The 23,416-nt window shown below is 32.6% G+C and overlaps 1 protein-coding gene across 10 annotated transcripts in view; it reads right to left on the bottom strand.

The window, feature by feature from the left end:
- Window positions 1-23,416, bottom strand: part of Tomosyn (syntaxin-binding protein tomosyn) — a 144,105-nt gene that overhangs the window by 82,526 nt on the left and 38,163 nt on the right. For 9 of the 10 annotated variants that reach the window (XR_013002763.1, XM_076386496.1, XM_076386498.1 and 6 more), the window contains exons 3-6: window positions 17,660-17,842; window positions 15,807-15,941; window positions 5,643-5,706; window positions 74-278 (exon numbers count right to left, since the gene is read on the bottom strand). Coding sequence is in view for 9 of the 10 variants with exons in the window: in XM_076386496.1 (XP_076242611.1) it covers window positions 74-278; window positions 5,643-5,706; window positions 15,807-15,941; window positions 17,660-17,842 (587 nt within the window). In the remaining variant the exon portion in view is untranslated. Of the gene's footprint in view, window positions 1-73; window positions 279-5,642; window positions 5,707-15,806; window positions 15,942-17,659; window positions 17,843-23,416 lie in introns of those variants that run through there. The other variant, XM_076386501.1, reaches the window with a different exon arrangement.

Raw genomic sequence — 23,416 nt, 5'->3', positions numbered from 1 at the left:
AGCTGCGTATTGCAGCACTATAAATGCGATAATGGCAATAAAAATACTGTTCCAAACAGTACGAATATCTTACCATGAGGATGCGTTACATTCATTGGCTTCAGTTGACGCACTGTCCACGTCGACAGAGAACCATCAGTGTGACTGCACATAAATTGTTTACCTTCATGATGCCACGATATCGATCTTAGTGATACATCACTTTGGCATCTATAATCTGCATTCTTCGTCTTTAAATCCCAAAACACTATTTGCCCTGATTCGTATCCTATCAGCATCTGGAAGCAGAATTGAAACGTATGAAACCCAAGTACGTCGGTGAGATATAATATCCTATATTATACTAAGTGTCTGTAATAAATTGTAATTGTATAACATGATCATATTTCAGCATGAGTTTATAATAGTAATTACATTCAAACAGAGGAGACCAACTATAAGATGTGGTGCGAATAATTTTTAACCCTTTGCGGTCCTGTATGGAATTTGAATCTGATCCTCTGTTAAATCTGACACTACCAAATAGAAAGTACACGAATAAACCTGGACTAGCTGGAACGAAACGTAGCTCGGACGGTAGAGGGTTAAAATTTTAAGGAAATTACATTAATGCATCGATAATACCAGAAGAAAATGAACAACTACTTAAATTGTGAATTGTAGTGGTAATTCTGAGCTCTTTCTCAACTTGAGCCGAAGGAAATGGACTCTATTTAATTTGAACTTTTGAATAAAGCAACTCTAAGCTTTTCCTCAAATTGAGCTGAAGAAGAAACATGGGGAGCAAAATATAAGGAACAATATTATTACCTCTTGTCACTTAATGATAAAAATTGTGTTATTCAGAATTTTCATTTTTTGCTACTGAGGAAGTTAGTAATGGTTTTATGAATATTTCAATTTTTATTACTTAAGTTAAGAATATTGTCCCTCAATTCAGGCTTCAAATAACAAGTTCTTGTTTCTTTTTGACTTAAACTTGGTTTTGATAGGGAATTTTGGGAGATTTTGTTAAAAATGTATTCATAGACCCAACAGCTTCGATATTATCGGGCACTATTGTCTTTGTAATAATGCAGTGCTAGGTCCATACTAATGTGAACAGTTCACGAACCATGCTTACCAGCAACGTAGACACTTTCGCAAGCAGCGAGCTTGATAGCGAATAGCGAATATTATTGGGTATATCAAAAGACCTGTTCGCAAGCTTAGAACACCTGTAGACATAATACATCTATAATTCTGCTCGTGAGCTGTTCGAGAAATCCACTATAAATACAACGAACAACGTTAGCGAACAATCTCTGAGTAGCTTGTGTATAGGTCGTGAACAGTCTGAACAGCTCGCGAGCATTAGTGGACCCAGCACGAGTAATCATTAAATCTTTCTGGAACGCGTGTATAATGAATGTCGATGATTTTCTAAAAGTCTAAAAACTTCTAGAAAATATAGTGAAATGCGCATGTTTGTTAATAACATGCATGATAATGCTTGGAAGAAATTAAGTATCAGAATACTGATTGTGATTATTGACTTCGAAAAATATACTAAACAGAGAAAAGCTTGGAATGGTATTTATTTCAAATATGAAAAATATACTCTAATATATGCTTTATAATCGATAGTGTCCCAAGAAATAAATCCTTTGCACTCCGAAGCGTTTTAAATAAAGCTATATTCTGCCAGTACAATTGGCATTTCGAGTATGAAGGGTTAAGACGATGTGAAGACTCAACAAACACAGTGGTGCGAACGTATAACATTAATGCTTCCAAAATAATGAAAATTACTAAAATATCAAACACGACCTAACGCTTACATTTACATTCACATTTTACTTACGCTGCATAATAAAATCATGATTAATGTTCACATTGAAATGAATTTGCTTCCCGTTATTATGAATTATACAATATTACTAATATTATTACAATAGCTATATAATTGATTATATAATTAATGAATTTATAAACGACTAGGAAGTGTAATAGGAAATGCGATAAGACTAGGAGTATTAATAATAAAAGAACACGTTACACAAATTCTTTCATCAAATGCAACAGTCATGCAACATATTGACCTTTCCAAAAAATGTCATGTTAAAAATTTATTGCGGATTTAAAAAATAATTAATGACAACGTATTTTTAAATGAAATCGAAGATAGATATTTTTGATATACGTTATTTTGCTCAATTAGTAGAGGCTTAGAGTGAAAGAGAATCCTCAGAGTGCCCTTTTAACCTGTGCAGACTGTATGATTGATGATACTAACGACTCGAATTATAGCGTTCCATTGTCATGAAATGTCTGGTGAATGAGAATTTACAGACATCAGAAAGTTCAGAGATGAAACTTCTGAATTTGCACTGCCTAAAACAGGTATGCCCAATAGAAGCGCTCACGGACACGCTCCTACATAATAAAACCCTAATTTTTGTAGACCTGTCGATGAACCGCTAACTCACTGACTTGAACGGATTTAAAAAATGTTATTAAGGTCGACATTTTAAGCAACTGTTTCCTTCACATACTGCAGCGGTCGATCTTAGATTTCAAGTTATATGCGATAATATTTTTAATACCGTGTATTGGACTCAGATCTTAATGATCTCGGAAACAAACAGGAGATTTAAGCAAGAGAACTTTGTTCAGTTCCCGAAATTTCGGATTCGGGTCCGGTCAGGAATTTTTCTCGAGATCGAGTCGGTAATCTCTAAAGTTTGTAAATTTCGAGTACCCGAATCTAAAGCCTGTGCAGCGGCCATGAATCTAGAAACTCTGTAACGATATAAATGTAATGTTTCTTTATAATTTTTCAATTAGGTTTTCCACTTAAATTTTCTGATTCTAAAGTGTTATCCTATGCTATGGGGAAATAATATGAGTAAGTCTGCAAGGAAAAGAAACAATTTATGACATAAATTGTGAAAATATCTATTTTCTGATGCTGACAACATTGTTAAAGCCACAAGAACAATATCAACAATATCAGCATGTTTTTCCCATTTGAATTTGAAATAAAATTAAATTCTGATACCGGAAATTTACAAACTTAATCCGACCCGGTTTCAATTTCGAGTATTCGAAATTTACGAATTCCCGAACACTACAAGCTTTCAGGTTTTGAGCCAACCCGACTCGATCAGTGCTTTACTCAACCCAAGGCTTGGGTACCCACACACCCCTAGTGGTTATCACTTGGTGGATGTGTGAGAGATATGGGGTGCGTAGAATACACCCAGTGTTAACTACGCATCTCACATTCCCCATACATCAATTAGTGATAACCACGTGTCCAACATTCCACACAGACTACCCTATTGTAACTACGCATCCAATGAAGTTGTTTATAAAAAATTATCGAAATTTGTTGAGGACCTAGTTCATCGAGAAATTCATTTAGCCGAGTGAGTCTTAAGATCTAGAGCAAAACATATTTTGTTTCATAACTCGAACAGTAAAACTAATCATCGAATAAATATAAAGGGAAAAAAACTGCTCAAAATGTAGTCCTTGACAATGTATTTCGAACTCGTTTAAATCAATTTTTCATAAAACGTTATATGGTAGAGTGTACAGTGAGTGTACAGTAAATTCTTGTTACGTACATACATACAGCTATCGCTTAAATAATCAGCTGAAGCTCAAAGGAGATATGAGTTATTCAGCCTGTATATGATATATCTTCCTGACCAATTTCAAGCGATGAACATATAACGAAAATTTAACTTAATGACCTAAGTTACTAGTCGTTAACATTCTGTAGATATAAGACTCAAGTTATATTTAAAATGAGAAAGAAACTTTAGATGCGATTAATAAGTCTTAAACATTTCTAAAATATTCCATTATAAATAAAAAGCATTTATATGTCGGAAAGGATGATTTTCCGGACTTGCACATATAAACAGAGTGTCCCAATATTGATATTACAAATTTAGAGGGGATACTTGTACATAACAAAAAATAAGTCGAAAATAAAAAAATTTGTTCATTTAAGGCTTTATTTTCCAGGAAATTGACTTTGAAAATTTTCCAAGTATGCATGCATTTAACTATATTCTGGTTGAACAGATACAGAGCATGTATCATTTATAAATAGCATTAAATCATACTTGATTGCTTATCGATATTTATCCTATTAATGCAGAAATTGTTGAAGATGCTGCATATCGTGTTGTATACACAATTCTACTGTCCAAGTTAAATTTTTATGTATGTTTTCCATGTATTTTGCATCTTTAGTTCTCCAAACGACAAAACGATTCTCACTTGTAACTGCGGAAAGCTTCTAATATCTTGAGAATAAGCTTTTGACTTAAAATGACCCCACAAGTAAAAATGAAGAGCTGATAAATTGGGTAATCGCTACAGCTAGGTTGTTGGGACACTATGATCAGTCCAACATTCGTGTCATTCATTTAATAAACTTTTAACTTGTCAAGAAAAATGTGGTGCGGCTTCATCATATTAAAAAATGAAATTTCTCCTACTAGCCAAAGGCATGACTTCTAATAAATCGGATATGTTTTCGCGTAAGAACTTTAAATACTCTATTCCATTTAAATTTTTTGAAAAGAAATGAGGTTCTGATTTTGATCTCAATTATCCCAGCCTAGATATTCACATTCCACCTTTCTTGGAAATGAGTTTTTACAATAATACCTACGTAACTATCAATGAACATTATACATGTTGAAAAGTCTGTCACGAAAGGCTGCGGTTACAGTGGATGCGTTTTCTGACGACTACAGGTGAACTTGCCTTGTTTGTTAAAAAATGTTCAAAGTCGTTTTTCTCAAAACCAAAGCCTCGGATAAAAAATTTTATTATTCTCAACTTATTTTTGCATGCAGAATCACCTCTTCTCGGCTGTACTATTAGTACTGAGATACTCTGCATATGATCTTTTTTCATCCTTAGAAAGATGACACGACCAAAGTGGGACCAGTTATTTCGGTACCACCCTGTACATACAATACATTTCGTAAATAGTAGATATTCTAAATAAATTTAAATAAAGTCTTACAAAAAATTATATGAACCGGAAAAGATTCGCTCGTTTACGAATCAATACTGTCTATGAATTACTATTTATGAATCAGCACTGATAACGTCTACTATATCTAGTTATTGTCAAACAATTCTTTATGATAAGTAATCCTCTGTAAGACGAAGCCATGTTGTTATTTGCCGCTTCGAATTGGAACCAATTTTATTTTCAATCTCAGGATACTACTAAATTGAGTGTTAATGATATATTGCGTGATTAAAAGTAAAACAATGCCACATGTATTATAAATACTATTCCCCGATGTATTACATGATTCTCCTAAATGATATGACTTTGTTACAAGGAAAGATTTTCATTAAAAACCTTTTTACACGACAACAATGGCATGCACGCATGCATACACACAACATGCAGACACACACTTTTGCTTTTTTGTTAAAAGAATGAACTCGTTGCGAAAAATGTATACAAGATATGAAAATGGTGTGAAACGCATCGTAAACGTATCTTGATTTCGATTCATAAAAAATCGTCACGATCTCGACAGATATACGGATCATGACGTTTATGTTAGTATAAGAATGAAGAATAATGCAAAATAAAACGTACTCAAAAACACGCGTACCTTGCTCAAATCTAAAGGATTATCACTCAAGTGTACTACAGCACCAGGATGGGTCTTTCTAGATCTGAAAAATATATATACATATATAAAATATGTGTGTAGGTGTGTGTGTTTGTGTGTTTTGTTAAGTGGGTATATGTATTGTGTTTGTTCACTTCTATACATTAGTATACAGTAGTCCCATACTAACTTTCCCAATCTAATTTTTTCTGCACTCTCATGGAAATGGTGTAAAACATTTCTGAGGTCTGTTAACAAAGTACTCCTATTTTCTAGCATTTAAACATTTCTCCAAATTTATTTGAATAACATAGGATTTTATTTCATTTGATGGAATGAAATTCAGAAATCTGTTCACACCATTCTCGTGAAACAATAATAGAAAGAAAAAAATACAAAAATATTCTAAGAGCAACACATACGTCGCTATATATTATTGAAAATGTAGCTGGTATACTTGTTCTTCTTTAACATTTATTTATTTAGCCTTAAATCTGCTATACCTGTTATTAAGCCTCCGTATCTTAAGTTAAGGGACTACTGTAGAAAAGTATGTATACGTGGCGATACACTGTACACAATGTAAATTAGTACTTGACGAGCTCTAACAAGGTTAGTTGTAATATTTATATGGTTTTTCCTAGAAGGTTCACATTTACAAAAAGACACTGACAGAGCGATATCACAAATTTTTATTAAATATATATTTTACGTTAATTTAGTTCTTTATTTACGATAATGTAGTCCTTTTTCTGAAATAACTTTCTGAGGAACTAGAGACTATCAGAAAAATATCACTAGAGTTAATTTCTATCGAACCTGTATTTTAACGTAATGTAAATCGTATTAAAATCTAATTCTAAGACACCATTATGACATCTACTTATAAAAGGACATCGCGAGGTGTATATCTACGATTTTAATGAAACTTGGCAGGATTGTAGAGTAGGAAATATTCGACACGTATTTTTTTATTGGTACTAATTCATGTTAAGGCTATAAAATCCACTCCCAAAGTTGGGGGTGGGAGACATGTTTCGCTTAATATCTCGAAAACTATTGCGTGTAGCAAAATGGTATAAATGGGGCGATTGCGTGTTTTTGAACGATGAATCTACATATGTAAAGAGTTTTGAAAATGTCAATTTGTTTATTTTCATTGACCAAATGTTGATCTATAGTTTCACAAATTTGTATGCGAATACTAAGCACCAAATCAGAAAATATGGATAAAATAAAATTTTGAATTTTTACGTTGTGAACAAAATAATAACATGAATACGCGTAACGTCTGGCACTCGTTGCAAACAGTACGAGGGGTTCATTGTCAGTGACCCTTACATAGACGAAAATGTAGCAAATAAAGATGACTTATAAATAATTTTCCATCAAGAATTATTACTTACTAAATGCAAACAATTGAAGTTTCTCCAGAAAATATGGTATATAATCGAACAAATTTACAAAAAAGTCTAATAACCGAGTGCAAATTGATAGTGACTCATAATCTGCAGGCCCCGGATTCAAATACCTCGACAGATTTTTATTTTTCTTCTCAATTTTTATTTTACATAATTCTAATTTTTGTATACGAGATATTAAGGGAAATATGTTTTTCACCCCCAAATTTGAGGGTGGTTTTTATAGTCTTAACATGAATTAGAGCCAATAAAAACAATACGTGTCGAATATTTCCGCCTACTCTACAATCCTGCCAAGTTTCATCAAAATCAGATATTTACACTTCGCAATATTCCTTTGTTAGTCGAATTCTTGCTTCTTTCCAGTATAATTTTTTTCAGTAATTTCATATATATATTTAATACCAATAATGTTAAGGAACATGCGGACCATTTTCAATTGTCATTTCGCGATAGTTAACCAAAGTGAAGAGATTAAATAAAAGAAATAAAAAATGCATCAAAATTTTTTCATTTCAACCCTTTTCGTTAATAAACCTACAGAATCATAAAACTTGTTACTATTATATTAGCGAAATATTCACATATTTTAACTGTAAGTCATTAGTATTATAGAGTGGAGGCCAATTGGTCTGTAATTTTCATAAATATTTGTTAAAAGAAAACAAATATTTTTCATAATGTTGCACTGTGAATTTATGACCTATTACATCGTAAGAGGAAGTGTTCCTATCATAAAAAGAATATTCTTTATTATATTTTTACAGTGAATGTATTCTGAAAAAATAATTATTAAATTACTATTCTTAAACCTATTCGATTCTAGACGATTACCTCGTGTAACAGTACAATAACTACAAGTGAGTTGTAAAACATTTGTTTTGTAAAATTCAGACTTATAATTAATCAAACAGAGAACTTAAAATTTTCTGTTTTGAGTAACTTATTTTAAGCGACAAACTTGTCAGAATAGAACAAGTTATCACAACTTATTGTTAGTGATGTATTTATCAAGCACTTCATTAACGTGTCCATGTATTGTTTTCTTAAAATACACCAGTTTTCAGCAAGTCAAAACTCTAGTCGATGAAAATTTTTAGCAAAACAAGAAGCCACAGCTAACAAGCTTTTTCAACACCACCTTCTCCTTAAATACTTCTCAGAATCCATGATTTCCATAGTGTTGATGCATCCAATATACCTGCTCAAAAAATATGTACTTTGCACACTAATGCAGATGTATCAGTAATTAGATCAATTGTAAGATATTTTAGTAGACGTATGGAGACTCGTCGATCTCATTTAAGCATAAGATTATTATTAAAAACTAATCATTGCCTTCCTTCTCCCTCTCTTTTCTACTTTTGAACTTTTAACCTCTTTTTATTTCTCTCAGCATTAATGCAATTGGATTTCCTTCTTCATACTTTCTCTTTTTTCTGCCCCTCTTTTTACTTAATAATACCGATCAATGCGCCCAACGATTAATGGCATAAAAATACACTAACGGAAAGAAAACAGTAGAAGCGAGAGAGTAGAACGATAGAAGAAGAAGACGCAGCAACAAACGAATCCGTAAGAAGCAATGAAAGAGCATACATAGGAACAAAAGAGAAAGCAGAAGCAAAAAGGATTCACAATTGACAATTGTGTTTACTATAAAAAAATTAGGCAGGCCACTCAGTACATATCGATAATTCACAGTGCGAATAATATCCTCATCATAATTGTAATATTGTCTCCGATAGAGATCGCGTTCGAGACAGGTTACCACCTTCGTCAAAGTGGAGTGCTATCCCTATTTGGCATGCTTTGTATCTTACAATTAATTTAACGTCTAAGGCTTGGCAAGAGAAATACATTACAACTGCAAGGCATAAATTTCGTTCCACGTCGCTTTATAATAAAAGACGCAAAGGGATGTATTTATTTCCGCAGCATAACACTGTCCATTTTGACTACGTTTTAAATCAAGAATTACATTCCCATTTATTCTATTTGAATTCACCCTCTATTTATACAGGGTGTAACAAATATAGCCTTCGATATTTCAAAGAGTGAAAGGAGATCCAATTTGAAGCACAAAACGGCGCCCTAAAGTTAACATAACAATATGCTAAACTAATAATCAGAGAGGTCCATAATTTTAAATGTGTCCAAAATGTTTTAATACATTTTATTGTGTCTCTTACGGTTTAAATTTTATAAAGCTTCAAAAATCCGCAATCCATTTTCTAAAAACATCTCGAATATTTTAAACTTTATAAAAGTTAAACCATAAGAGATACAACAAAATGTATTAAGACATTTTTGCTCTATTTCTAGCTTTTAATACATCTGTAAAATTATAGAATTCTCTAATTATTAGTTTAGTAAGAAAGCATACCCTATTCCATCCTTTTTTCAATAAAGTACACTGTGTAGGGCGTAGGGCCGAACGAAATTTATGACTTGTTGCTGTCGAAGCCCTCTTGCTCGGTTCGCTCTCTTCTATTCCTTCGCGACAAACTACAAAGAAAATGGTGGAGATAGCGACGATCTCTATCGGAGGTATCCAACTAATTTCTATCAGAGAAAATACTGTATACAATTTAGCTCCATTGGATACAATATGGTACCTCCACTTCCAATTTTTATTAAATCTACGTTGTAGCATGTAAACTAGTTAGTAAAGAAAAGAAAACTCTAGAAGAGGAGAATTAGGAAAAAAGACTGTAGAGGAAGACGGAGACATCTTAAATTCGATAAAATCATATAACTGTGGCTTTTGATTGTGCTTTCCCATCAAAGAGCACACTAAACCCCAATCATAATTACAATTACATATCCCACTTTACGATTTTTATTAGCCGTGCAAACTGATCCCAGTCAACAGTTTAAATCCTCTCAAATTATTTGAAAATCATTTCCACTGCCACCTTTACTATACATATTTAAGAGGAAAGAACCTTCACAGCAGAACGTGTAACATTGAAGAATAATGAAGTCATACAAATTAAATCAAGTGTGAAAATAATACATTTGCTTCATTAATATAATTGAACTTTTTCTTTTCATAAGGGAAATCTTCATTCTTCTGAATGAGGAAAGAGATTTCTACTAGTTAGAACCCCCACAGTGGTCTTTCTTGGAGCGCCAAGAGGAGCCTGAGAACTCCGAAAAACGCCTTTGGTACTTCACTAATTGACCTGGGCTAAAATCTTAGGTTGATTAATTGGTGAGATTTAATTTACCAACTCTATATTCTTATAAATAGTAAATACAGGAAAAGAACGAAAGAGATAAAAACCCTGTCGTTTTTTATAACGAACATAATAGTACCTACACACATCAATTTCTCACATTTGCAACATTTTCGAGAAACGAAGATGACCTTTAATTTTTTAATAGAATGCTATATACTTTTTCATATCATACGAATACGTCACAACAAATTTAAACCATGTGCGAAACAGTAACTTTCAAGTTCACACAAGGTCAAGAATGTAAGAAAAAGATCGAATCTTTTACATCATTATATCTACTATCTTTGTTATTGTTCAGACTACGTTGCTACGTGCCAAATACGAAATTTTCGACCCTATTTTAACTTTGGCCTTTACGTGGGCTGGGGTGTTTTGACGATAGTTTGCATTTTGGATTTATCTAATCAGGCCCATCTTAGGCATTTGACGTTCAAAATTCTAAATTGTAAATACTGTTTTATTCGCTCTTTCCTTGGAAGCATCGTTGTAAGACGGTGCCGAGTGTGTGTGTAAGAGATTGAGAGCGTGTGTTTGTATTGTACGTACATATGCATATATTATTCTGAAGCCTCGAAAATGTAAATGCTAACATCTTGTTCAAGCGAAAAGCGTTGTACTTAATACTCGAAATTTGCGGGTTCTCGTGAACCAAAGTGAATGTAGTCAAAACGCCTGCGATTCACACATTTAATGAGAATTGTACTTGTGATTGCCTGCGATGCCTGTTAACATCTGTTGTGAATTGGTCATACAAATTGGGTACATCTATATCTCGCACTAATTAACCGATTACAAGATCTGTAATGCGACAATATGTCCAAAAGGTTCACATAAAAACCTACGGCGATTGGTTTTGGAATGTACGTAAAAATTGTACACAACGTACAACGAGGACAATATAAGTTTCGCGTACAAGCGTGAAGAACTGTACACTATACCAGCTATAATAACCAATGGTCATCGATAGTTCAAATCGGTAATGGAAAATGTCAAGTATGTATTCCTATTAATTATTAGTGTATTATACAAGAGAATAACGAAGGGAATATGAGCGTCACGTTGGAATATGAATTAACAAATAGCGCGAAGGCTCTCGTGACGATACCTCAACTGACTAACTGGGACCCTCGCATCCACATGGCGGACGACCTATGTATTTGCATCCGCGAAGGATCCTGCCATTACTGTCTGTCCTAGCTTTCGCTAATATCGGCACACTGCGTCAACAAGTCGCAAGGGGCGTGACCGTTAATTTAATATCTTTCTGTTTCTTTTGTTCTTAAAATTTATCAGTGTTATAACAATAGTTACCTCTTTCGAGCATAGATCCACTTTAAAGTACACGTGTACGGGAGTAGACTCACTTAACTCACGTTAAACGATTAACTTCAAAACCGTGTAAATTCAATAGTGCCAATATAAAATCACGTGTGTGTTCACTTTCTCTTTACAACACTATCCACAGCAATACTTACAATCACTAGGTATTTTATAACGACTAAGCTTCTTAGATTGATGCGATTTTGGAATTCATTGGCCAAAGACGACGACTACCGTCTCGATCATTTTGAACATGATTTGGCTAACGATAGGGATTATTTGATATATTTCTTCAATTATGTAAATCATTTGTTATTACCTCTGATTTGATGTTGATTTTGTTCATGACATTTATTTGATTTTGTATTTATTCTGTTGATTTTCGTTTCCAATTTGTTAACCACGTGTTGCCTTGCTTGTGGGCATTAATGTCGTAGAACATTGTGGATATATCTCGTATTCTTACTACCACCTTGATTTATACATCGTTGAAACGGACACGTGTTTGACACATTGACTGCCACTTTAAATTTATTCAAAATTCTATCTTTTTGGCAGTGATTCTACCTTTAAAAAGAATTGTTCTTAATCCATTTTCATGATTATTTCAAAGTGTTTTGTCTCTTTTATTAATTATCGCTAAAATTCTGTATATTACTATCATTCCTAATTATGTAACTTATTGTTATTCACAATTATGTAAAAATTGTCACCCACATATGGATGACATATGTCAACGTGTTAAATTCATCGATCTATATTTCTTTTCGATTTCTGTTACTCCGTTAATATTATACTAAACATCTATACGTATTGAATTCGTCATATTTATTCTTCTATTTATTTATTTTATTTTGTATTTGTTCATTTATCAACTGAACGAAACCATTTTTCTTTTGTTTCTTTTGTTAATTGATTACATGAATTTTCTTTCGTTCTGTTAATTAAATATCTGATTTGTATTGTTATTTATTATTGGCAGCTTACATTTTAAATTTCGATAATATATCGTTACGTGCTCTTTACAAGTTTTTTATTTATTTGTGTCGCGCAAGTTGCAAAGTAATTTAAGACGCTTCTTCCACGTGTTGATCTAATCTGTATGAGAGGGCCCGTATGGGACTAGAACGTCAACGATCCCAATTTCTACCCATTATCTTCTGATAAGGTTTTCTAAATTCTTTTGTACTGTTAATCGTACGCTAAAGACAATCTTTACCGCTCGGACATACCCACGCGCACGGCACATTTACAGAGTGATCCTCTAGACAGAGTGCATCTACATTATTCGTCTGCTCTCGAGCAGAGTCGCTTGCAAGCCTGCCTAGGCCAGCTCTGAAGCGCGGATCTTTCTCTCATGCAAACTAGTGAGCAAGGAAAGGAAGGAAAAGCAATGGCGTGACAAATCGAGGGATTGTCCTAGTATCGTCTTCTTCATTTCGTATTTTGGGTCTCTTCCTAAGTTTCAGAAGCACCTATTCGTGATTTTAACTTTGAGTTAAACTCAAGTGGTTGAAACTGGATTGCTGTGCCACCTCGTAAAAGCAACAGGTACTGCAGGATAGATCGGAACGAAATCCTCGAGACACAGTATCGTTTGTCGTATCACCAAATAAATAAACATGATCTTCTCGAACTACCAATAGATACTATGAAAGTACAGAAAATATCTGTGAAAGACCAACTAAATGTTGAGTGACAAATGTGGGACACCCTAGAATTAGGGGATTTCCAGGGAGCTTCATATTAACAAGTACATCATAAACAGCACGAATAGGCATTTGTAGCCTATTTGTGGTGCTTATGGTCTTCGAGATTATACTCGCTTGTGGGAAGACAAGAGCTCAAAAGCAGACAGCCAAACTTACGAGCAGCTCTGCTCGTGAGCAGACAAATAATGTAGACGCACCAAAATATAGTGAAAACTATATTGCTGTGAAAACATCGCAAGGGGACTCTGTTGTGACTCAAGAAGCTAACAGTGCTCTTATACTTTTCTTAACTGAAAATCGACAGATCTTATATACTAACGCAGTGTCCCAGTCGCAGTGTTTTTGTGGCGGCACTGCCTTTGAGACTCCAAACTATGCATTTCAAACTATGTAAGTAAGTATGCGAACGATTGCAACCAACTCCGCCGAGCTGATTCGACAAAATAATAGATAAGCGTTCTCCTTTTTGATGTTACAAATTATGACCCAAAAAGGAATACTATAAGAACAAGAACCAACAGCGCGCAATGGGAAGTTGAATCTGGAATTATATCGAGTCAGTCAAGAATCAGAGCGAATCTCTGAGCAACACCCACGCGAGAACTGTAACATGGTATCAGCGAGGGTGTATTGTAACGTTCAGCAGAAAACCGCGTAAAAGTCGAAGGGTATCGCGAGTGTACTCCGCGAAGTCCGAATCCGCTTTCTCAGACCGCGTCAAGAGAATTCGCGAAGTCCGAAGTAGGAAAGTACATACAATAAGGAAACCGCGTCGAGCAGCAATCACAAACGACCAGTGATAAGCTAAACTTACAAGATGACAACGTTGAGACTGTACATACACACTTCTAAGATAAGTTTAATCAAGGTGTGCTTTTGCACTTTAAAGGAGCAAGAACCATTAAAGTCGATCTTCGCCGCTCGAGACAATTGCCCGTCTAGTTAGGACGTAACAAACCAAAACATTATCAATTTTTTATTTACTGTAACTTTGTGAAAAGAAGTCGTTCACTAACGTTCATGAACTCATTTTAAAAGGTAAATTCTATAATTTCACATTTCTAAGTTGCGTTTCTTCAAACATATTTTTAAAACTTGTAAAACTCCAAACGGCAATAATTTTTAAAAAAATTTTTTTGCGATCGAAGTTTTTACTGCCGCGTTATTTTACTAATAACAACAAATATTTGATTAAAAAATTAAAGGTCACCTTCGTTTCTTAGAAATCACTAGAAATATAAAAAATTGATACACTATTATCTGCGTTATAAAAACAACAATCTTTTCTCTCTTTCATGTTTTTCATATACTCACTATTTACGAGAAGAATGCTTGGTAATTATTTAGAAAAGGGGCGATTTTACCGATTTTTATGACCTTGAAGTGTATTATAAAGGTCATCGATCTGAACAACTTTTTTCTATACATGTCAGCGCTACTCGGTATTTTCTTAAATATCTCGAAAACTAATGCAAATAGAAAAAATAGTAAATATACAAAATGTGTGGTTTCTTACAATCAGTAAGATGGCGTAAATGAAATTCAAGACATTCACGAAAACATATTTTCTACTCCAACTTGGGGGTGGTTTTCACCTCCGAAACATAAATAGCAGCTAAAGAAATACGTGTTCGATATTTTTCAGTGCACTACTCGTATACCAAGTTTCGTCAAAATCGGAAGATAACACTAAAAAGATGTGTATTAGGTCACTTTTACACTATTCTGTCAAAGTAAATTTCGATGATATGCAATATTCCATTCCGAGCGTTGCTCTGAATTCGAATGACCCCGTAAGTTGGTGTTTTGTCACAGTTAACAGTTCACTGACCTTGCAGGTGTGAAATGTGTGTTGATGACTGACCTAGTGTATGTACATGTATATTTCGCGTTTTACAGAATAAATTGTTTACGAGGAAGTAGGAAGATTAGACTATGCCTTCGCTGGTACTTTACCAAACATTGTCAACTATTGTAAACTATATTTTGTATCTTCGAAAAGAGATATCGTGTAACTTAAACTATATTTTGTATCTCCAAAAGAGGTATAATTGTAATAACATATCTACACGTAACATATCTGCATATATTTGAAACTAAAATTAAACAGCAGTTATACACATGTACAGGAAAAAGATTGTTCAGAACACTGACCTTGACAACATACTTCAAGGTTATCAAGATCGTTGCGGTTGCCCCTTTTGTAAGTAATTACTGAATGTTGAATCACATTTACTCTCCTTGCATGGTGCATTAAGTTTGCTAAATTTTAACACTTAGGAAGACAGTAAAGTAATAATTTCTATTATTATATTATACTTTCCAGAGGGAAAGTAGAAAGAAGAAAGTCATCAATCCCACAAGACACTGTACATTTTCTCATTCTCACGAATGTACTTGTGTTTATTTATATTCGCAAATCATATTAATAAATTATTTAGCAAATATCAGCGTTTAGATACTTACACTTCGATAGCCTTGTTCCAATTAATTACATATCCAGAGAGGACGAACGTTTCGATATGAAGCACGTGAATGTTTCCTCGCTCAGTTCCAACATAAAGCCATTTACTTTGTAATGGTAGGTGAATACATGTTATCCTATTAAAAATAAAGCAATAGTGTAATCATCCGGTAGTTATCAGCATCTTAAAAGTACACACGTACAGTAAACTCATTCAAAGAAAGGATTTATTTTAAAACAAGGTGGCTCAAAAGTCACTTTCCAGTTTCTTTCAACTCTACATTTTGCAAAAGTAAGAAAAAATATAAAATAAAAGCTTTAATTAAAAAAGAATGTAATGTACAAGCAAATATTAATTAAGAATTTGTCAGTTTAAATAATACCTTTTTTAACAGAGTAACACACCGAAGTATCAATTGCCGATTTTGATAATTTGAGAGATTTGTTGTGTAATCAATAATGTTTGACATGTATTTTTTTATCGATTAACATTTCTGTTAATATATAATTATTCTATAATTCTGTTAATATGAAAACCACCAAAGATAGAAATGGAAAACCTGTTTGGCTTAATATCAATATGAATGCTTTATAATTGTTCAAATCGCTGTAAAATCATTTTAATTTGTCAAACGATATTTAAAAATTAAACTTAGTTAAAATAAAAATTAATAAAAAATATAAACAAAGTTTTCTATGCCCTAATTCACCCTTTATTACTCGACTTTCTTGATAACGTTTTCAACTAAACCGTTCTTATTAGAGAACCCCTAATTTTTTATGAATAGTAAATAATAATTATCGACAACAAACAATTTGTAAACTATTTTCACATATTATGTTTTTATCAAATCAGGAAATATTGACACTTTAAACTGTTTGTACTCTTCGTAATGGATATATAAATGTTGCAAATATTTATTATTAATTATTATTATTTATACTTTCAATAAACAATTAATAAAAATATTATAATATAATACCGAAAGTATTATAAGAATACATTTTTCTCGCAGCAATCCATTTCAGAATTGAATTTCGCATTAAATATGAACAAACTAAGATTATTATTATTTTCTTTACAGTGTAAAAATTCAAAATTCTCTTATTTATGTTTGTGTCTCGATTTCTAACACTCAAATACAAATTTACGGAAATGTTACTCAATATCTAATTTAAGAAGATAACAAACAAGTTATTTTTAATATATATTTTACACAAATAAGTAGGTACTCTTAGAAATTGTTTAAGTATATGAACTGCATGTTTCTGCACATAATAGTTTTCGGGATATTATGCTAAACATTTTTTCATCATCATCTTTGGAGTTTTCACCCTTTAAATGCATGTCAGTTGATAAAAAACTACCTGTTAAATATAGTTTCTACTATTCTACAATCCCGTCAAGTTTCAACAAAATCACAGATTGATACTTCGGAGTGATTCTTTGTAAATAGATATGAAAAATTAGATCTCATTACATTAAACCTCAATAGCTATTAAAAAATGACATTAGTCATTGGTATTAAGAAATGTATTTCGTCTGTTCACTTGAATTTTTGTTGACAATATTTCTCATTACATCTTCCAACTCATCACTGCTTTCAACACTCACAGTGTTGAAGCAAATTGTTTCTAAATTAAATTAACGATTATTCTAAACTAAGTTTTACACAGATTTCCTCAATTAAACTTAATTTCTAGGGAAGGAATAACTATGATTGAAAAAATGATTTTTAGAAATGAAAAAGTTGCTTCTGTTCCACACTGTGTAATAAATATTAAACCTGAATGCTTAATGAATTCAATAAATGAAAACAATATTAAAAAATACACATTTATTTTGAAAAGTTACCTTTCTCTTTGAAATTTGAGACTCTGCACCACTTGCGGTATTTTCTGTCGAAAATTCCATAAATGTAAGGTATCATCCGCGGTGGCGGAAACCAAAGCTCCTTCATTAATCAAAAATTGTAGCTGTATAACAGCTGTACATCCCTCGTGTTTCACGTGTGCATCTACCCCTGGTCGTCCCAAACTGTATTTTCAATAGTCCAATTAAGGAAAATAGCACATATTAAATATAAGCAAACATTTTAACAGTCTGAAGAAATCATAAACAACGCAAGGAAAATGGGATATAAAGGATTATATACTCCGTCTAGGAGATTTTGAAAAATAGATAAATTTGAAGCTTTTATCCTACAGTCATTATTGAATAAAATATCGGGATTTTTTTAATGTCATCATCTTAAATAACATTTTAATTTCATTTGTGTACAATTTTTATTACTTAAAGTTATCAAGTGGCGGAGTGATACAACGTTATCTACCATCATGTGTGGTAGAACTCTGTAGTAAAAGGCAGCAAATCTCCAAAACTATTCATCTTATGTATTTCAAATTTGCAAACTTTATTCCATAGCGTAAGATTTTTCGATAATTTAAAAAAAAAAAAAAAAAAAACGATTATTCTAAAGAAGAAATTTTTTACATTTTTCTTTGAAAAAGGTCAACTTTAAACATAATAATTCAACAAATTAAAACAAAATTCTACGTTATATTGTGAACAATTTTCTAAAATATATGTAAAACAAGCTGAGTCCCATGGAAAGGATTGAGTGTTGTCCATTCCACTTAAATTCAGCCCAGAATAAAATTTCTTACAATCAGTGAGTCAAGCGAAGTCATCCAGTCTCAACGCGGTGATTCTTTTAACGGATGAGGGCTAATTTGTCCTCGTCCGTCTCTCGGCAATAGATGGCTGCTGGGGTAGATATGTACTCATACGCAATATCCTTAATAGGCTTACTTGGCCTGGGAAAGGAGTGGGCTCAAGAAGTGGGCTAAAAAAGTGTGGTTTGAAGAAGAATGTGCTTGTAGTTTCAAATTCACATTATTCTGATGTGTTCCTCTAGATACTGTAACCTCATCAACTACTCTAATTTAAAGAAATCCTTGTACCAAAATATTCTACACGTATAAAGTTTAATACAATTAGAATAAAACGGATGAAGGTGGTGTATGTACAGCTTATTAAACAAAGCTAAAAAATATTCACTAATAAGAAAAGAAAATGTATATAATTCATGTAACATACAGATAAACATTTTTGTCTCTTGAAAAAGCAGGAACATAAAAGAACGAGAAGGATTTAATAATAAATAATACAGTAAAGAAAAATTTAATACGTTGTGACAGTGAATCATTAAAGATAAAAGTAAATCTGCAATTTGATAAACATAATTAAGAAAGATCCATTGATAACAAATTATGTGTAGCCTTTTTAAGACTATACTGAAGAAAGTAAAATGGTACCTTTTGTTTATTGCAAGTGCATAAAATAAAACATAGGTATTATGTATTTACCATACAAAAACATTGATAACCTTGAAATTTCAAAACAAAAAAAGCCTTTTTTGACTTTTTATCATCATTTCTCCCTCTGAATAAGTCTACCAAGTAGTTTTCCACAGACTAAGTATAAATACTTAGAAATATCACTAGTACATAATTTACTTTTATGAACTTAAAACTTATTCACAAATAAGATTTCAACTGTCACAAATTTCTTTTTCCTTTTATACATATTACAGCATGTCTTTGTGTCTGTTAGTGAAATTTGGAGGCTCCTGTTAAACATTTCTGACTGTCTCTTTGGCCTCACCAAAGAGGAACCATTGATTCCTCATGTTCTTGATATAGAATCGATTCCCACCACCACAAAAAACATCCAGATTTTATTGAGCAATAGAGCACACCATTCAGTCGAAAGTAGTTACTTTGTAGCAACTTGCTATCTCGATAGTAACCAGGAAGTTTATCGAGCTGTGATGAGCATCCGCTCTCTAGTGACTCTTTAGTTAGAATATACCAACAAAAGCGGATGAGGACACACATGGTTGACGAACCATGAACCAATGATGCACAGTTTACCGAATTCACTCGGTCAATATCCATGTGATAAAATTCACAAATTTTTTAACCAAATCAAGATTAAATACTATGACCTCATTTGCGAAACCAGAAGGTTCATGTCTCATAAATTTATTACAAATATGAACAGGAAATTAACCTTCCATAGGCAGAAACATTCTGTCACAGTCCGAAAGTAATCTAGGCCGCCTTAATTCTTTTAAAAATTCTAGGATATTTGTTACAACCTCGAATATATGGTTCAGTTAGTTATTAACTTGAATGCTTAAGACTATTTAAGAAGTCCGAGATATGTATCTACAATTTCACTTGTTTTTTTTTTTCAATTTCACAAATTATCCAAAAGGGGTAATTAACATACTGGTAACCATTGTATATATCAATAAAAAATTTTTTCAAAATTTAAGGCACTACCAATATCAGTTAGAATTTCACAAGATTTAAAACCTAAATGTTTCAATAATAATTATCGCAAAATATTGCATTAATAATGACAGTGTTACGTACAGAGAAAATCTTCCGTTGTTCCCCAAATATTTAAGTCTCTGCCTGTTAAAAGAAAACGCATTACCACTTTCGTTTTTGGTTATCTTAATGGGAGTGCGACTCCGAGCAGCTAGGTAGCAACCACGACGCTGTACCAACCGTGAGAAATTTCCTTATATGGAAATTCCTAACGAATCCCTACTCATTTTTCGGCCTATATAAACCCTGAGATTATAACCCTCACGGATTCAGAACAGTATCGTTACGTTGACAGTCATGTTCGTCAGAGTTGGTTGCTGTTCACTTAGATCGGGCTAAAGTTCCCTTTTGACTCTACAGTTTAACTTCATAGAATCCATAAATCGGCATGAGTTTTATCTGGCAATTTCTACAACCAGTCTGCAAGTCCCCGTATCGCGATTGCGTTAACACCAAGCATTAAAATCATACACTTTAGGCGACAACACTACACTATACATCTGTACGTAAAGACTGATTTTAGAATATACTAAAATATTTATTGCAATTTGACTAGATTGTTTTCAAACCTATAATTACCATAAGCGTTGACAGTTGAAGTTGACAGATCCCCTATGATACAGCTTAACCGTTCAAGTTGTATCAATTTATAATTAACAAGTTACGAGACTTACTAACATTTCTTGCAGCTTTCTGATTCCACATCAGATTTGCCCGCATGCCCTTACTAAAAAAAACTGTATCCAACCTAGTGGCTCTTCGATTTATTCGAGTTCGTTCATGAAAGTTAACCTATCAAGCAGCTATCTGATTTTACATCAGATTCGTCTGCATTCTACAGCTACCTGTAACACCAGGTTCATCTATATATTAACCAATCTCCTTATAGTACCTTCATTTTGCATCAGGTTCGTTTGTGGATATTCTACTCTTATGACCAGAAGTTTCGTCTATGAACATTTTATTTTTCTGTCATGGACACGCAATGTATGTGCACTCGAAACAATGGATATAAGGACACACAATAAACAAAAATATATTTTTTTAGCAACTTTATAAAATAGATACTATTGTCATATTTATACGGTATAAAGAAACAATGAAGAACTATTTTTTGCATATAAAATTTCAAACTTAACCAAAAATAAACATACAACGTTTATGCATTAAGCCATCGATGATTATAATATGGTTTAATGTAGAAAGACCAACAAATGAAAAAAATGTTCGAAGAGTCCGTACCACTATATTTAACCCATTTGCATCATTTGGAATAGTGGAAAATTGGCCCATATCACTAAAATTTTTTTTATTGTATGAAAATAGAAATGTTTCAAAATGCATTAAAAAAATGTCGCATAACATGGAATTTGTTAAGAATTTGATCTCCTCCATCAACTCCATCCATGCTCCAACACAACTGTTGGCTTTACAATGTTTTCTTTAGTTCTGTAATTCTGTTTTCCTCTATCAGCAAACTTCAAGTTATGCATTGTTGATAACAATAATGTCTTTTTCATCTTTCTATTTTATGGCGGAAATATTTCTGCTTTGGAATATAGTAGCTTTACCTCGTTCCAATTTTATATTTTCTAGGTATTCCTTTCCTATTTATTTTCGTCGTGCCACAAACATTTGTTTTCAATTTACATAATTTATTTTATAAATCAGGGGAACTGTACCAATTGTCAATATATAAACAATAACCCTTTCGTAACAATTTGCTTTCTGCCATCACATCTAGAACAATTTTCATGCTCACTAGCCCTTCCTTACTCGTGTTCTTTCTTATATATATCCTAAAATTACGTATATATTTTGTTTGGGAGTCCGATAATTTGTATAATTTTATTCCAAATCTTATATTAAATATAAGAAAATCTGCTTCTATATTTCATAAGCAACTCATCTAAAGAAACATCTTTGCCAGGCGTGTATACTTCTTTAAATAATTTTACGATCATGTTAATCACCTATCTTATTTTACGTAACGGATCATCCTATTACAAGAATTCATTATTTGCAAAGTGCAAGTTTGTTGAAATTGACATAAACCTATTTCGAGACATCACTGTTCTGATGTACGCTGTTTCAATACTCTTGTCCGTGCTCTAATAACTTTGTAATGTAGGTTTTTGGACGACAAATATCAATATTATCAATGCAAAATAAATTTTCAATTCTTCTACAGAAATTTCTGTAAAACTCAGATCGTTTTTACCAAATCGATTAGTTTCCATTACAATGTGTTCAAAAATTTCCTCCGTTAAAAATAATTCATAAACGTTCTCTCTAGTAAAATTTGTAATATCCTTATTTACACATTAACAAATATAAATTTATGCAATTTAGCTTGATCAGTTTTTTCTTCCCGTTCAAAATCACTTACACTTTAATCACTAGCACTATTGTCATTTTCAGAAGATATCGCAATAATACGTCTACGTTGTATAGGCCTAATTATTTCTTCACTACTATTAGAATCACAACCCTCCATCTTTATCAAAATTGTTTGCCTTTACTCGGAGAAATACTTTAATCCGTTTGCAATCATCACTCTTCACTAACTGCGTGCATATGTGCTGTGGCTATGATGCACAAAAAACTAGCGCGCATATCTGCGCTTCGGTGATAATGTCCAAGAAAATTCCGCGCGTATATGAGCTTATAATGCAAATGAGTTAATATTATTTCTAGGTAGGATGTTAAGCTATATGAGAAGTATATGTACTTCTTATTTTTTGCATTCGTAATATACGCGTAAAATATTCACTTTCTCTTCATTCGAATATACGATAGGTAGACATTACTAAAATACTAGTATAGAACATCCATTATTCGGAAATACTGCTTTTTTGAATGATGGTTAGCCGAAGAATTAATTACCACAACGTAGAATGAATTAAACATCACAATGTTTACAGTATTTCTGACCTTGTCCAGAAATAGTATTAAATATAGCATTACGAACTCTTCAATGTTCTTTTCATTTCTACCTTTTTTACTCATAAATCCATTGAGGCCTAAAGTTACATAAACACAATATTATTGTAAAACGTAAATGTGTACATTCTATACATTATATACCTTATACATTATTTTGACAAGACAAAAAACATTTTATAACAATAGGCACTATATAGACATACATTAAATAAAAAAGATTCCATGACTTCCAAAAAAGCTGGTGTACTCTCATGTTATAAATGTA

The sequence above is a fragment of the Calliopsis andreniformis genome, chromosome 10 (assembly GCF_051401765.1).
Source record: "Calliopsis andreniformis isolate RMS-2024a chromosome 10, iyCalAndr_principal, whole genome shotgun sequence".
Classification (NCBI taxonomy): domain Eukaryota; kingdom Metazoa; phylum Arthropoda; class Insecta; order Hymenoptera; family Andrenidae; genus Calliopsis; species Calliopsis andreniformis.
Note: the sequence above shows the minus strand (reverse complement) of the source record. Positions and strands in the feature narration are given on the sequence as shown.